This window comes from Pezoporus flaviventris, unplaced genomic scaffold (assembly GCF_033815535.1).
Source record: "Pezoporus flaviventris isolate CSIRO_AGI_PZ_B2104156 unplaced genomic scaffold, CSIRO_AGI_Pfla_v1 ptg000083l, whole genome shotgun sequence".
In the NCBI taxonomy this organism is placed as follows: Eukaryota; Metazoa; Chordata; class Aves; order Psittaciformes; family Psittacidae; genus Pezoporus; species Pezoporus flaviventris.
In genome coordinates this window covers 6,198,020-6,214,492 of record NW_026892631.1, presented here as the reverse complement: position 1 = coordinate 6,214,492, position 16,473 = coordinate 6,198,020, and the positions used below count along the sequence as shown (strand labels likewise).

Genomic DNA, 16,473 nt, shown 5'->3' with positions numbered 1-16,473 from the left:
AACCCTCAAAACTGTATGTAAACAAAACATTAAAGACTTTACAACCCTTACACATGATAAATGAAATGAAATTACAAGTCGAGACAAAATTATCTTGCCAACAACTTCCACTGCAGTTCCCTAACATGCCACCTTTCTAATGTGTGTGGATATAAATTAAACAAAGCAGAAACACTAGTATGTTCACTGCTCTTTCATGGAGAATGCACCTACCACATGTCTGTATACAATGTTCAAAGTAGCGACCACCAAGAATACAAACGTTTTCATATGGTCATACTCTAACTGGAAACTTCATGAACTTACAGCTGCATTTAAAAAGAAAAAAATCCTGAATAATTAAACACAGATTCTAAGTAAAATTTAACAACTGCAGCAATTGCCATCCACCTCCTTTTGGCAGGCTGAGAGCAAAAGAACAGTATGGCAACTACAGATTCGCATTTCCCTAAATAAACAGCAATTTCATTATTTCTTAAAAAACTGAAAACCAATTTGACATTTGAACTGAATTTTCATTTCCCTTCAGCCTCAAAATTCAGATGCAAAACACTGACTAAAAGCTTAATACTTCTGCTTATTTTGCATAAAGTAAGGACTTGTCAGGATCATAGACTGGTTTGGGTTGGAAGTGACCTTAAAGCTCATCCAGTTCCAAGCCTCTACCATGGGCAAGGACACCTTTCACTAGATCAGGCTGCTCCAAGCCCTGTCCAACCTGGTCTTGAACACTGCCAAGGATGGGGCAGCCACAGCTTCTTTGAGCAACCTGTGCCAGTGCCTCATTACCCTCATAGGGAAGAACTGAAGTGGGCAATCTGGAAGTATCACCTAGAACTACCTGCTCCAGTGCTGCAGCACTGAATGTCACCTATAATTTACTGATTTGAAGCGTTGGTTGCTGATCCTTGACCTAGAAGACAAGTTATTTGGATAATCATGCAAAATACAAACAGCTTTTAGGTACTTCTCTAGCTCCAACATCAACATTGTCTTTCCCACTCCTGAAGGTGTGATGAAAGGAGTTTTTCCTCAGCTCTTATTTACATCCCCTGTTCCCTCTTCAACCAAGAAAACTAAAAGTGAGTCTCTTGCAAAGCAAGAATCTAAGCTTCTTAACAGGTTTCAAACGCCTGGGATTTTGATGGAGTTTGTTTCCTAGTGATGTGGCCTGACATTTACTCGACTAGTAGAGCTTTTGTTCAATGTTTCTAGACAGAACTCACTCTGAACCCTGGTTTTACAAGCAAACCCAAATGAAAACACAGGTGATCTGCTAGTTTTGAAAACAGTAACCATAGGTGAAGGGAGAGAAGAGGGTTAAAGAAGCAACATTGAGAGCTTCAAACTCCAAACATGTTTCTAGGGGACTCACTGATGACAACTTTTCAGAATGACAAAGATGACATTTTTCTAACATTTCTAGAAGCCTACCTGGGAAGCCAACACCATTTCATGTCACTGGGATGACAACTTCTTTCATGCAAAATACATACCGCATCATGATCTCCATGACAATAACAAATCACATCTCTATCTTCCAGCCAGTTCACATTCAACCTGTATTTCAGAAGCTTACTTCAGAGGCATTAAGGGCACTCCCAGAATGTTAAACTGCACTTCAGTTAAGCAATTTAGACAAACCTCCAAGTTGGTCGTGTTCTCCCCTCCCTTACTGAGGACACAGGCCACCACCTCCTAATTTAACTGCCTGAAATCAGTCTGTTGCTGTGGAGAAGTACTGACCTGCACTCAGAAAAGCACAGAAAGTCTTCCCAGAGTCACTAACCACAATGACAGAAGCAACAAAGCCTATTTGCAGGGACTGCTGCAGGTTAGGAAAGAACACAAAAGAGCAGTGAAAACCTAATGCAGAACAATTTACATGGGAAGGGAACTCAAGGCCTTTAGTTCCAGCAATTGCTCAAAACAAGGCTAATTTCAGTTGAACACTTAACAAGAACAGAGATCCATCTCCCTGAGCACGCATTCCAGAGCCTCACCATCCTCAGAGCAAAGTTTGTTTATTTTCTTTATATCCAGACGGATATAAAGACCAAAAACCTTTGGTGAAGTTGCTCTTTTTCTCATGCTTTTGCTGTGACCTTGCAAGAAGCCCATGGCTTCACCCTCTGATTCCCACCCACTAGGCAGCTCAAACCAGTGGTTAGGTCCGCCCCTTAGCCTTCTCCAGGCTACAAACCCAAATCCCTCAAACTCTGCTCACACACCATGTGCCGCAGCCCATGATCCTGGTCATGGCCTTCCACTGAACAGTCTCCCCACCTTAATGGGGAAATGTAGATGTTCACCATAACCTCCCTTCACTTTGCTGTCCCTTCTCTAATCCTGACCCACGAGCTCACGATCGGCCTGATACCCTTTCTGCATGTTTAAGCCATACCTTTGCAGAAACACACCCCTTACACCTTCCCTACTCTGCCTTCATCAAGAGGACACACTACAGCTTGCCAGTTGCATGATGGCATTTCAGGGGAGCTCACAGGCCTGCAATGCACAGAATTCTCATTTCACCTGGCCATTTCTCAATCACGAGGTGCATTTGCAAGCACCTGAGATGCTCTTCCAGTTTTCCAAGCTACCCCATATGCATTACCCCACTCTGTCCCCCCATTTATCTGCTTGAGAAAGCATATGTTAGTTAACTTACTGCTAAGTAAAGCACTGTAAAAGCATTCAAGCCTGCCTACACAAGCTAGCAACAAGTAAGGCTTTTTTCATTTTTAAACAAGCTGCTACTTCAATTGTCATTCAAGACCTATTCATGAGAATGTTCTACAAAGTTGGAATTTTTACCCTCCTAGCCATTTGTTCACCTCAAGCTTCCCAAATCTATTACTTTCTGACTCTGACAGAGATGGAACAGTTTCTACTGTGTCCCCCCCATGCAGCATATATAGGAACGCAGGAGAAAAGCTCAAAACAGGCTTGAATCGGGACAAGTGATGTTCAAATACAGGCTTTAAGCCCTGAGATCTCAGCAACTGCATTTTAATTTCAGAAATACGCTGACTATAAAAGCAAGGAGAAAGAGCTTCATGTACTGCCTTCTGAACATACCACATGGGAGAAAGCAAGGCTGAATCTTATATCCTATGACTGATGATTATGTCTTCCTAATCATGGAAAAATCAATCAGATATGGGCAAAATCCCTAGTCTTTCAAGACAGGCAAGTATCAGGAACCCCTGTATTCTTAGCTCTGTTGCAGTAGATAAACATTATTTTACCTGATGTGCACTATGTACATTAATTTGTGTTGTTACTGTTGATGGTCAATATGTACTAGTGATGTAACACTTGTGTTCTATTTATCCATAAATTTAACATATTGCAGGTTACAAACTACAGAAAGAGGCTGATCCATTTAACTCCAAAAGATGACTTGCACCACCTACAGGTCTTAGCAGAGGCTTACAAGAGAAACTTTCTAAATGAACTTTCAGACATCCATTTCTACATTACCGCAATGAACATTAAGTCAAAATACCTCCTGTATAAGCAAAACAGGCTTACTTCAAAACTGTCACCTAACATCAGTCCAATCTGGGTAGTTCAGCCTAGTTTGATAAGCGTTTTGCACTGGTTTGCATTAAATGGGGTCAACATGGCACACTTCAAGCTAAGAAATAATCAGTAACTCCCCTTGACAACAAAGGAAATGTAAAAGGAACAGCAGTCCAGATATTTCCTTCTCAAATGTTCTAAATATGTTCTAAATTATAGTTTATAATTCTTAAAACAGCTACAGTATATTGTAAAGTATAGAGAAAACAACTTGGAGACCCCCTATCTTTCAAATATATTTGAGTCTGTGAATACATCTCATGAGTCCCACCAACAGCTTCTTTTATTATAGTTGTTCCTTTGGATTAAAAAAGAATGCTTTTCAAAGTATGCAAGACTGTTAAGATGCTCCTTATAGCATCTTATAGCAGCTTCCAATACCTACAGGGGACTTACAGGAAGCTGAAGAGAAACTTCTTACAAGCACATGTGGTGACAGGCAGCAGTATAAAAGAGCAAGGAAGAAAAAGACCAATTCTTGGCAAGGTATGGTAAGTGTGATCTACTGCAACCAAAGGAGTTTTTTTCTAGGAACAGGAAGAGGTCACTACTGCTTAGATGTTTGGGTGTTCCATTGATTTATCTTTTTTTATTGGTAAACTAGAAGTGACATCAAAGTATCAGTACATAGACTGAGCATTTGCAGTATAAATAGTAGTTTAGGAAGCGGCTGCTACACTACTTTATTCTACAGTATGAATCATTTGACCCTCTAAACTTATCCTACCCCCTCTTTAAAAGTCATAATTGTAAAATGCATTTTATCTAGCAGTAAGCAGTAAGCCGTAAGCATCTCGGGGAAGAACGTTTTCTGCCCTGTTTAACTACAGTGTCTTACAGGACAGCACACAAAAACCTACAATTACCCTTATTCTTGGCTGCAGGATTTTGAACTTAAAAGGAAAGAGCCTCTTGTAAAAAGTTACAAACTTGTGTAACTCTATCAAACATAATACTCTTACCTTTCTTCAATTCTATTCTTGTCCATAAGTGGTTGCTTGATCCACTGATTAACTAATCTTTGTCCTTGAGGGGTTCTGCATTTGTTTAATAAACCTGCTAGAGACTGTGCAGTATTAGCATTTTCCACAGAACTCTGGAAAGGGAAAAAAAAGAGAGTTAGTGAAGTTTATTAACACCCAACGAATGGTACTTTGATACCTAGGAACAGATCAGTGGGTTTTTTTCTGTACTCAACTCGGCACCCATCAAAAAAGGCAAATGAAATAACACAGCATTGAAGCATTTACACTCTGGTCTGTAGAACATGGCAAGCAAGGAAGAGCTTTGCCTATTCTGAAAATAATCCTGACTGAACAGGAAAGTTAGAAACATACCTGGTCACTGGGCAGTTTGCCCTTTGAACAGGAAAAGTGGAAATATACCTAGGTATTTGCTAGCTTCCCTCTGTAAGGTCAAATTATAGGGGTTTTATCCATCAAAAAAAAAAGCATCAAGAAACAGGGCCTGGTTGAAGGGTTTTGGTTGGAGATGTTTGGGGATGCCAGGGGCAGGGACACAACAGAATGAGGCAAAGAGCACACTTGCCCAACTTCTCTCAAGCTTCCCCAGATCATTTTTGGAGTACTATAAACATCTCTAAACTTACTCCATTCAGTTTATAGTTTACTATCAGTAATTTAGGTTTAATACTAACTGGACTCAAGACAAGACTTTGGGGCATTTTGCTTGGGGTTTTGTTTGGGTTTTGCATAAATAGCTAGAAAGCAAAAACTTTAACACTGAAAACCAAGCTTGTTTCAACTCATTTTGAAATTAAAATCTCAACCCTCTACCCATAAACACCTGCAAATAAAATAGCAGGCGAGCATTCAACCAGGAGCAAGCCTGGATACTTGGAAACAACTGGCATGTTGAACTAGCATCACGACGACAGGAAATGAATGCAGTGAGATGTACTGACACATTTAATCCCTGGAAAATCTAACAACTAAAGTGGATGCGTCTGTTTTCAGTGTTCTGAGCAGTATTACATTTGAAAGCCTTCTGAATCCAAGAAAGTGTCACAGAGTATGTATTATTCACGAATAACCTAGTTGGAAGAACACTGTTTCATATAATCAACTGCATCTGCTGCACTGTAAGAACTTTACCTACATATCTCACAGAGCAACCCAAATTACAGATTATTTTGCCTTTGCTTTAGTGCCTGCCTAAAATATTCCTCACAAACAGCCTGTCACACAGGCTACAACTCAGCTTCCTGCTACATGGCAAACCCCTTAGTCCAAAGCTCACAGCCCCTAATGAGAATGGCAGTGTATTTTCTACTAAAAACCATGTAACATATGCAAGGACTTGTAAAGTGATGAAGCCAATACGGTGTTGAACTTCCTAGAACACCTCAATAAAGCTTAAGAGATGCAATATTTGCTTCATTCCTTAGACAGTGACAGAGAATCAGGAAATAGAGAAAAAACAAATGCATCAGAAGAGCTCTCTCCAGGATTAACCAGCTCAGATACTGAATATAATCTCTTTTATCCTCCAGAAATCCCTCTAAGGTAAAGAGGGGACTGTATTTGTCATTTCTTCCTATAAATCTGAAACTCAAGTAAATTAGCTCCAAGCAAGGATCACTAAGCAGGATTTACTAACAGAAAACAAAGAGCTGATACACACCACTTCGATCCACATTTTCCTAAAACTATAAAAAGGGGAAAAGCAGAAAAACAGACAAGGAGGGAGTGAGAGGTATGGAGGACACCGGCAACCTGCTTGGATTTGTAGAAAACTTGTGTAAAAGGTAAAATTGACACTGGCCAGTTAGCATGCCACAGTGCTTTCAGAATGTTCTTAAGCACTATCCTGTTCATTGCCCTGCCTGCTGTAGCCAGCCCTCCCTTTCAATCACCAACAGCAGTGCTCCTGCCATGTTTCCTGTTCCCCTAATACTAACTCAGGCTTCTATCCTCATTCCCAAAACCAGCACTACAGTATTAAGCAACTATGCTTTGGAAGCCCCTATCATACCACAAAACTACAGAACTCTGCTTCCCTCCTGCACTCCAGGTCTGCTCCTGCCATTGGGAATGTGAACTTCTCTGACAAAAACCAAGGAAAGAAAGCATTCTCCTCACTGCTTAGCCAGACTCCTCAGCAGCTACAACTATGAGGTACTTCTACAACTCTTCCCATATCTGCATTTCACATAGATGCTTGTTTGTGGCCACTTCCTACCTCCCTGATGATCAACTGTTCTGCATTAAAACATAACAAAACCAAAATATGGTGGAAACAGTGGCTAACTGTTTATAACACCCACTGTACAGGAGTAGCTGCAAACAAAGCTAAATGTTAAAGTTACTAAAAATAAGGACCTGGGAAGTTGTGACAGGGCAGTCAGGCTACTTATCAAGCAGCTAAATAAGTGTATGGCAAATGACCAATTCAAGTGTGCACTTCTTACCTGAAAAAGGTTGAGGGCTTGAACAGCTGCATTATCTAAAATCATATATTGACTAAGATCAAAAGTAGTCAGTTCAAATTGTCCAAAATTAGACTCATCTGCCAGCAACTCTAAAAACTTGATAATGGCCGACAAAGACGAAACAGCAACCTGAAGTTTAACAAACAAAACACACCACGCTCTAGTTAGAAATACTCATGAATCTGAGAGTATTTGATAAATGCCCCTGAAAAAAAAAAAACAACAAAAAACACCACTGGGAAGACTTTGAGCCATGTTGATTCCAGCAGGCCTATGAGAGACTCATCCTGTTTGGCTAGACTTCATCTTCATAGGGATGTTCTGTGGCACCCGCGTCTTTCTAGGTAGGTGCAAGAGACACAAACTAGGCATTTGCATAAGCTGATAAACAAAATGTGACATGCATACTTTGCCAGCTTTCAAAACCTCTTATCAGGATGTTTCTGGCTCAGAAATACAAAGAAGTTATTGCAGATAAATGAGATATCATGGATCATCTCTGAAGAACATGGTTTCAGGCTTAATTTTCAGCCAGAACAAGCATCTGCTTGACTCACTGCATGGCATTACACGTGCTAGTGCCAGCTCAAAAGAGGCAGCAGCATGAGCGACTTGCTCAGCTGCAACACACTTCAAACAATTTTAACCTGTTATGAAATCACACATTGAGAGAATAACTCTGTACCTTACACCTGCAGTGAGCATCAGCAGTGAAGAACATTTTACAACATATTTATCTCAAGCAAATTACCTCTTGCTTGCAGCTAAGAACAAACACGTTCAGTTCACATGCAGGCACTAAATTGTATGCTTGAGCCATAAGATGATATAAAACACAAAAATATAACCATAAACATTGTTTTCAAGTACCATTTTTCCTGTCATGCAAAATAATTAAAATATTGCATTTCAGTCCTTAGGTTAGGTTGATTATGAATAGGAATCACCCCTTGTGCATGATTTATTTGCTCACCAGAGTCTAGTACTCTAAAGAGGTAAGTGAAGCGTTTACTCATTTTTTTTCCAGGACCCCTGGAATCCAGCTTTGACACAGACTCAAGCTGAGTAGAACTGCCAAACACTTAATCAAGAATATAGAGAACAGCTCACAACAGGTACACAAACCACCCTGCTTCTAAAAAACAAGAGCACACTAAACACTGCTCACCTGCTTCTCCATCTCTGGCAAGGCTGCGCTATTCATTTGTTCTTGTTTCTTTGATTTTAACAAGCGATTGAGATCCTGAACAATATCTTTTGTTGTGAAATCAGCCTTCTTCCTGTCTGTGATCAGGATTCCTCCCCTCTGAATGACCTGTTATTCACAAACACACACAGTTATCAATTACTTTCAGTATTCAGGGACAGATGTTCATCACACAGAAGCAAATCCTGAAGAGGTATTTATTTACTGCTAGGTTGCAGAGAATGTCAAGAAAGATTTAGCCTTAGAATAACTTTTGCTGATGAAAACACAAATGGGTCAAGAGACAAAACATTTTGGATGCATAAGTCAAAAACTTGGAGTTAAACTATTGCTCATTTTTCCAGAAATCATGGAGCCTAGCTAATAAGCAAGAATACAGCTTTTTAGATAAAGCTTTGTCTAACTCTAAGCCACAAGGGTTCCCTTACTTGTCGTAGTTTTCCCATCTCTCCTGCAGTCTCTCCTCCTGGTAGCACACACTCCTTCGGACCTAGTTGAACCAGTAAAGCTTCAAGGTTTGAGAACTGATCATTATCTGGAAACTCACAGACACTCAGTTTCCTCAGAGTAGTGTCGACATACCCCACTCCAACTACTCTTTGTCCATCAGCAGTTGACAGTTTGACCCCCACAACCCCGATGGCCATTGACATGTCATTGTTGGCAAAGAGAACTTCCTCAAACTGGGCGAGATTTCCTGGAGAACCCTATTTGGAAATGAAATATACTTTTAAAGACTGCATATACACATATATACTTCCCCCACCACCACCCCTTTGAAAAGGACAACTGATAAAGACTGAACAGTCCATTAATATAAAATATACAGGTGTTCTGGGTTTTTAGCCGTTAAAATTTTACGTATCATCTACACAAAGTGAGCTACTTCAGGTTTTCTTTATTTCCCAGCCTATGGCAAAGACACAGAACAAGCTTTTGCAGCCTTAGAGCAGGGGAAGATACAGGTATATATAACAGAAAGCACGATTTACCATCATACCACCAACATCAGCCCCGGAAAATCCCCAAACTCCAAGCTCAGGGGCTCAGAAAAGAATCATAATTTTTTTTTTATCTCACCATCATAAGGAAAGGTTGAAAAACGTACCTTGTATGCTAAATACCAGTCATTTTCTTTGACAGATTTACTCCCTGCTTTGTTCTTGTAAACTTCAACTCTGTAATGACGAACCAGAAGCAGGTCTCTCACAAAAGATTCAAAGTTCATTTTACTAAGCACAACACTCTCAAGCTTCTGAGTTCCTACAAAAAAGGGAAATAAAATTATGACACACCTAAATTTGTTCATACAGTTTTTATTTTCCTTAATCAAAATCCCCAAGAACGGCCCTCAGGGAGGACACTACCCTGGTTTCAAAGAAACAAACATGTAAAATCCATGAAACAACACAAACCCACAACATTCAACTGGTTAATATTAAGAATGAAGACAGCACACTCCATATCCAATCAAAAACAATATTCATTTCCAAATTTCACTAAACTACACATACATATATACAAAGAGATCTGTTTCTCTCTGCCTCCCCTCTCCGAACTTTTGCTTTCTAGTTAGTGTTTCACAAATTTTAATCTAATGAGCACTGGTGGAAGCCTGCTACAAGTTTTCCTTTTGAATAACATCTTGTATTTCCTGGATAATCCACTTCTGTTAACAGAACAGACCATCACCCTCGGAAGATGACAAGACACAAGTGCCAAGACATTTCACTTTTACCACAAATATATACTGTAAAAATAACACATTCTCAGAAAAGCTTAAGAGTTTACATTCAAATGACTTAGAAAGTGCCTGACAAACTTCCTGCTTCTGTTCCTCTAAGGGTGCAGGCAGATGATACAGCTGAACAAACTCAACCCCATACACCTGCCGAGAGAAGCTCCCCACCTCCCATGCCACCTCTGTGCCAACCTACACACAGAATAATTCCACTACTAAACAAACTGAGGTTTTGGGTGGGTATAGTAAGTTTTCTACCAGATAAGCGAGTGGAATATCAGAGTCGTGTCAGATACATGAGAGATCAATGACATATAAAGTAAGCACAAGGAACCGATAGGGAGTATCACATCCTTATTTCAGTAGCAGGCCTACATCACATTTGAGGCTCTTCCTCTCTTTACATTAAAGATGTTAAATAGTGAATTTCCACACCCACAAGAACTTAGGGGCTTATTTTAAATAGGCTTTTTATTACTTTATTGTCTTTCCTCAAATCTCTAGCAAGGCAAAAAAAAAAAGTAGGTAGAAAACCAATTCCACATAATGAGCTTCTTGTTCCCAGTGCAGAACTGTCCAACAAAACACAACTTCCCTTTTTCTCAGCTGAAACTATGTACTACACTAGCAGGGGGTAGCTGTAGCTTATGTGTGCTTTGGAATCATCCTGAAAGTAAAAAATGTAGTTTTATGCCAACTTTTGGTTGGATCTGCTAGGTAAGTTTTTAAAGGTCTTAAAACTGGAGCTAACAGTCACAGGCTTACATCTGTGAAATGATCACTTCTAAATGGAATACAAAAATCATCCTGATGCCTGTGTTTCTAGTCTGGAAGACGTACACTTGAAACTATCAAGCTCTACAACCTCTCCATGAACTGGGGGGGTTTTGTGGGTTTGGAGACGAACTGGGTTTTTGGGTTTGTTTTTTTTTTTTAACAGATTAGCTCATCACTTGCAATAGAAAGTGAGAAGCATAAAATATGATTCTCTTTTTGATGCCATCACACAAACACATTAAAAAAACCCATTCACAAACAGATTTATTTTGTGAAGTATGAGCCAACAACTTTCCAGCATTATGTTCCTCGAGATTTAGGATAACACTGAAGTTTGCCTCTTCTGACACGATAATTAATCTTGATGCTCTTACATTTAACATCTGCAAACTCCCCTGTTTTATACCAAGAGATAAATAAAGAGCAGCAGGGGGTGAAAGGAAGAGAAAAACTTACGCAATACGTAATTAAATGTTATTTACTTCTGCAGGCCATCACTAATCAAGCGTGATGTTTATCTGCCACCTGCACTACAGAACTGTATGAGCCCTGTTCTCAGTCACCACAGAAAATACCCTGCAATCATTTTCACAAATGGAAATCTACGGAGGCACTGGAAAATGTTATTAACTGCTGTTAGCCTATGCAACAGGTTATGTTCAAGCAACTATCCACATCTGACAGTCCTGTAGTAGGAGCTTACGTGACGAGAAGCCTATACTCGGAATCGTGCTGTAGATACCTTCCCACGGCCGTACTCCTACATCTGTCACACACATCCTACTCAGAATGGATACTAATTATCATTCCAAAGCCGCGGGAGGCTGAAGAAGAAAGATTTGCATTCAGCCAAGCTTCTTTCCAAGCCGAAATGAATCAGACATTAAAACCCAGAGACCTGTTGACACCTCCCTTCCCACACGCACCAACACAGACAACAGCAACGGGTACCGGGGGTGAGGCAGGCTCCAACAGTCACGCAGCGACCCAGAGCGGGAAGAGAACCGCAGCACTTCATGCTCTCTTGCCCTGACAACGTCCCTATCATCTGAAGAACGGCGTGGCGAAGGAGTTAGGCCCGAGGTAACCGCGGAATACAACGGCCGAAAACACGCAGCTCCCGAGCGACATCTCGCAAGCCTTGCCCTTGAGAACCCGACACCGCTGCACCGACTCCGGGGGGGAAGTGCTGCCCCCACCGTTTTCCGGCGCTGCCCGCCGCCTCTCAGGCCCCCGTACCTGCCGCACTCACCCGATGTCCCCGCCAGCTGGCGGATGACTGCGCGGGTGCGGAAGAGCTCGCGGGCGGCCAGCCGCGCGTCCGCGCCGTGCACCGTGTAGTAGTCGGCGCGCTCGAAGAAGCGCACGGTGGTGTCGGGCTTCTCGGGCAGCGACAGCACGGCGCGCACGAAGCCCGCCTCGGCCCCCGCGCCCTCCGGCCACACCGCGTCCCGCGGCGGCTCCATCGCTGCCGCCGCCATGCTGCCACCTCCCGCCATCGCCCGCCGCGCAACGCGCGCGCCGGCGGCACCACCCAATCGCCGCCGGACCTGCGCAGCGCGTCACGCTCGCCCCGCCCCTATACCGAGCGGCCTGCGTCGCGGGAGCGCGGAGGACTGGGCCTTCTTTCGCGCCTTACGTTGCCATGGCAACGCCGGATCTGTGAGGGCGCCCCCAGCAGGCCCGGCGGGCTCCCGTGAGGCAGGAGAGGCCCCGTGGTTCCTTCAGCTTCGCGCCGAGGCCCCTGCTGTGGAAGGAGAGGGACGGGAGCGTGTGCGGGCTGTGTGTGTGTGTGAGCAAAAGGCTTCCCAGAGAGGTAGCCGGCCCCGGCAGCAGTGCTGAGGTGGTCGCTCCCCTTCTCTATGAAGTGGACTCCTCCGGAGCAGGAGCGCGGAGGCCCTCAGGGCTCAGCGTGTCGAGGAGCTGCAGGAGGCAAGTGCTGTAAGGCAGCCTGAGTGCAGGGCTGTTGCCGTGATCACGCTGCCGGGAGGCAGGAGGCTGTGGTGTAATGGGCCCTCCTCTGCTTCCCGAGGGAATGGTGTCCAGAGATCCCGTGTGCTCCCTCAGGCAAAGAGAAAGCAGCTCTCACGGTCACTCCTCCCGGGCAGTGCAAGGCACAAGAGGGCAAACGGCCCATATAAACAAGATCTGGCTCTAGTGTACACAGCGGGTCATCCTCCTCAGGTACAGAAAGGGCACTGACTGCCCCGCGGTGCTCAGAGGTACGTGATCTCTGGCTACATGGGGGTCCCTGTGCCCAGAGTGCTTCGTTTTCTTGATATTTCGTGATCTTTTCCTTCCCCTGTCCCAAGTATTGTTTTTCCTCCTGCTAAAGACATAAAGGAATAAAAACTATAGCTGACAATCTTTCATTTAGTGATTATTGTTTAAGAATAATGGGAAATCCCAGGTTTCATCAGCTGAATCAAATCTTTTTGGAAACGTCCCTTGCCTCACACTGCTTTTCTTTTTTCCAGTCAGCTCTAAATTATGATTCTTGTACCTCAATTCAGCTGCCTGCACCCTATCACCTACAGACAAAACTAGTCTTAAATTCTACATAAACATTTCTTACATAAGCGCTTATCCCTTCTGATTTGTGTAAATTTCTGCTTCAGAACATCCCCTTGTGTGCATCCCATTGCTTTCTCTCCCCTTTTTATATTACCTGAGCTTCTCCAACCTCATCTCCCACGCTTCTTCCAGCCCTCTGGTCCCAGCTATGGCACACTTTGGGGACCGCTTTTGCTACATTTCTCACCTAACTTCTCTCTTCTTTCCACTGAGTGAATCAATGTGCTCATCTTTGACATTTCCTGGTGTCAATAGGTGCTTTCCTAAAGGCCCTCAGAGGCCCACATAAGGACTACTTCAGGTTTTCACACTGTTCTTTTACCACTGGAGCCACCCTGATACCTCCATCTGAAGGTCTTACCATGTGCTGGCAGTCCCTCCGCAGGGTACACTTTGTTGTCCCCACCTCTGCCCTGCTGCTGCCCAATGTCACCCTGGGCTGCCTGTCCACACCTCAGCTGCTGTTAGCCTTCCCCACCCAAATCCCAGTTCTGTACCCCTGAGGTAACACAGCTTTTCCAGAAAAGGCCTTCAAAGCCCTTTTGCAAATGCACTCGGTGAAGGAACACTGGCAGAGAAAATGAAGTCCAATCTGCCTTCATTTGGCTTGGGAAGGAAGAAGCAAAGCATAACATTACTACAAACATCGAGAGGTCTGTAGTTGCCCAAAAATCTTCCTCTTGTAACAGTTGTAAAAATGACATTCCTCTGGCAGGGCAGTTGGATTTACTTTCAGTATGAGTGAGTGTACTTTTCCTAACCTTATTTTCAGAAGTAGCTGAACTATCTGGTCCAATACCTCCCTCCACCAGAAGTGTTTGCTTGCAGCAGTACTTACCTAGGAAAAGTCAGCCTAAATAATTGTCATTTAGCAAATGCAGAGCAATCATACTGTTAGGCAATCTTGCCAAGAGGTGATAATACCAGGTCAGCCCAAAATATACACTATGAACAGCTGGGAGTGCTTGTCTTTATACATACTGATGACTACAGATTAGGCAGAAGATAGGAAAAAAAGAACTGGAGAGGAAGTGGGCTCTAGAGACCTCGTTACCACCTTCTAATGAGACAAAATAATGTCTGCTAAACTGCAGTTGCTGCATGTTGCAGTGCTTTCTTCTCTCTCCTCTGGGCTGGTTACACCTCTTTGCTCATCAGTTAGCTCAAGGCAGCTGTACTGAGCTGCAGATTCCCATTCACAGAAAGCCACCACCCAAACCGGCTGCTAATGCTCTTAAGAGTGGCAACCATTAAAAACGTTTATGGTGTGACAGCTCTTGCACAAAACATCACGGATTGATCACCTTTCCTCTGAGCTTCTGCTGTTTTCTTTGCCTCATCTGTTTTTCCAGGACAGCTCGGTGCACTGGCTGACCCACAGAGGTTTAACTCTGAATGGGGACCATCTCCCTGTTGCCAGGCTTGGTTGCTTTATTGCACTGTTGCTAGCAGAGTGCTCCTTGCTTTCTCCCTTGTTTACCAGGAGCAGGAGAATAAGAAGATGGTTGTAATTGTTAGACACATGGCAGATGGAAAATGGATGCTAATCTAGACCTTAATTTTCTTGCCTTCTTATGCATAACTAGCATATGGACAAAAGTTGCAATGGCTTTTCAGGTAGGAAAATGGTTGTACTTTAAGAACTCTACATTAAAAAAAAAGGGAGAAAGAAATCTTTTTTCACCAAAGGTTAATTAGTGTACACATGTGATCAGTGGCAGCTCTAATGCTGATTAGTTGGTGGGGATGTCAGCAGACTTATGTGTATGTATGTGTGCACACATATAGTGCAGCAGAGACTTAATATTAACAAGCTAAGAATATTTAGTTAACTTAAGTTTGAAAACATAAAATGTGGCTATTGCCATGCAAAGAACCTTTTAACTTTCTGGTATGCACTTTATTCACTCTGACCAATTTGGCACAGCCATGCAGGCACCTGAATGTGTAAGAATTCTGTGGAACATTTCACGGTTAGTAGAGCAAAACCCGCTTCTTACACGTATGACATTTTTATAGGCTGTGTTGATTCTAACATTACACACCACCTCCTTTTATTTATCACCCTGTCCTTTGCATACATCTGCCAGACATATCACTGCTAAGACAAGGACAAAGATTTTAGCAAAGTTCATAAAGCCCTGTGAGGGTGAGATCTATCCCCAACGCACAAGGCACTGCTACAGCTTGCCTGACTGCATTGCCCCCAGCGATGGGCCTTTGTAGTGCCAGGCTGCAGCCTCTCTTGGAAGCTGCTAGAACTCGGTACTAGCAGTTGTGAAGTTGGAGCAGCAGAGCTGCTAGCATTTTTGGTTTGCTACAATATTTTTCAGGCTATGTCAAGCAGTCTGCAGTCTGTAATCCAAAGCCAGTGTATATTATAGCAATCAAAGTCCAGTAGGTGAGGATATAAATAAACATGGTTCACAAACAAGGTTATTTCTCTTACTGAACTATGATTGTGCAGGAAGGTTATGAGCATGCTGTTGTCAACAGACTGTACATACACAATGTATGACCTTTCATTTTGTAGTTGTGGAAACTACACGTAGGGATTGCTTAGGTCTTTGGAAGAAAGCTGTATAGACTTTACTGGTCATGCTTTTTCAAATATGTTATTTGCATATCTTCTAAAAAGTCTCTCATCTTCTTTGCATAAAGATTTATTTAATTTTGATCAGTGGTAATAATAACTAATATATATATGCTAGTGTAATAATCCATAAGTAATAGATTTGCACATGGCTATACAAACACTGTTTTTCCATGTTGGACATAGGCATTAAGATAAATATCCATCCTCTCTAACATAAGCTCTCATTTATTCAGTCTCAAAATATTTAATAATCTTCAGTCTGCCCATCATATCCTTTATCACACTGACCCTCATTAAAAGAGAAGGAGCATGGTATTGTAACTTTGTGTAGAATTTTAGATTGAAAACCCATGCTCCTTTACAAAAGGAGGTTAATGAATTAGGCAAACAGAAGCATCAAAGTGGTTACCTTGTCAAAAAATGATGCAGTGACTAGTACTTTTTTGAGTTGTATGGGTTTGTTTCTTTTACAGAAAAGTTGCTTTTTAACTTTGCTGAATGCTTTCAAATTATTAAAATAGAGAAGAGTATCTTGCTAT

General features: G+C 42.4%; 1 protein-coding gene across 1 annotated transcript in view; it reads right to left on the bottom strand.

Annotated features, from left to right (window-relative positions):
• Positions 1-12,294, bottom strand: part of MSH2 (mutS homolog 2) — a 50,200-nt gene extending 37,906 nt beyond the window's left edge. The window contains exons 1-6 of the mRNA XM_061475365.1: positions 12,017-12,294; positions 9,355-9,509; positions 8,675-8,953; positions 8,208-8,354; positions 7,019-7,168; positions 4,551-4,684 (exon numbers count right to left, since the gene is read on the bottom strand). Coding sequence (XP_061331349.1) covers positions 4,551-4,684; positions 7,019-7,168; positions 8,208-8,354; positions 8,675-8,953; positions 9,355-9,509; positions 12,017-12,263 — 1,112 coding nt within the window. The 5' untranslated portion in view covers positions 12,264-12,294. The remainder of the gene's footprint in view (positions 1-4,550; positions 4,685-7,018; positions 7,169-8,207; positions 8,355-8,674; positions 8,954-9,354; positions 9,510-12,016) is intronic.
• Between the last annotated feature and the right edge of the window lie 4,179 nt (positions 12,295-16,473).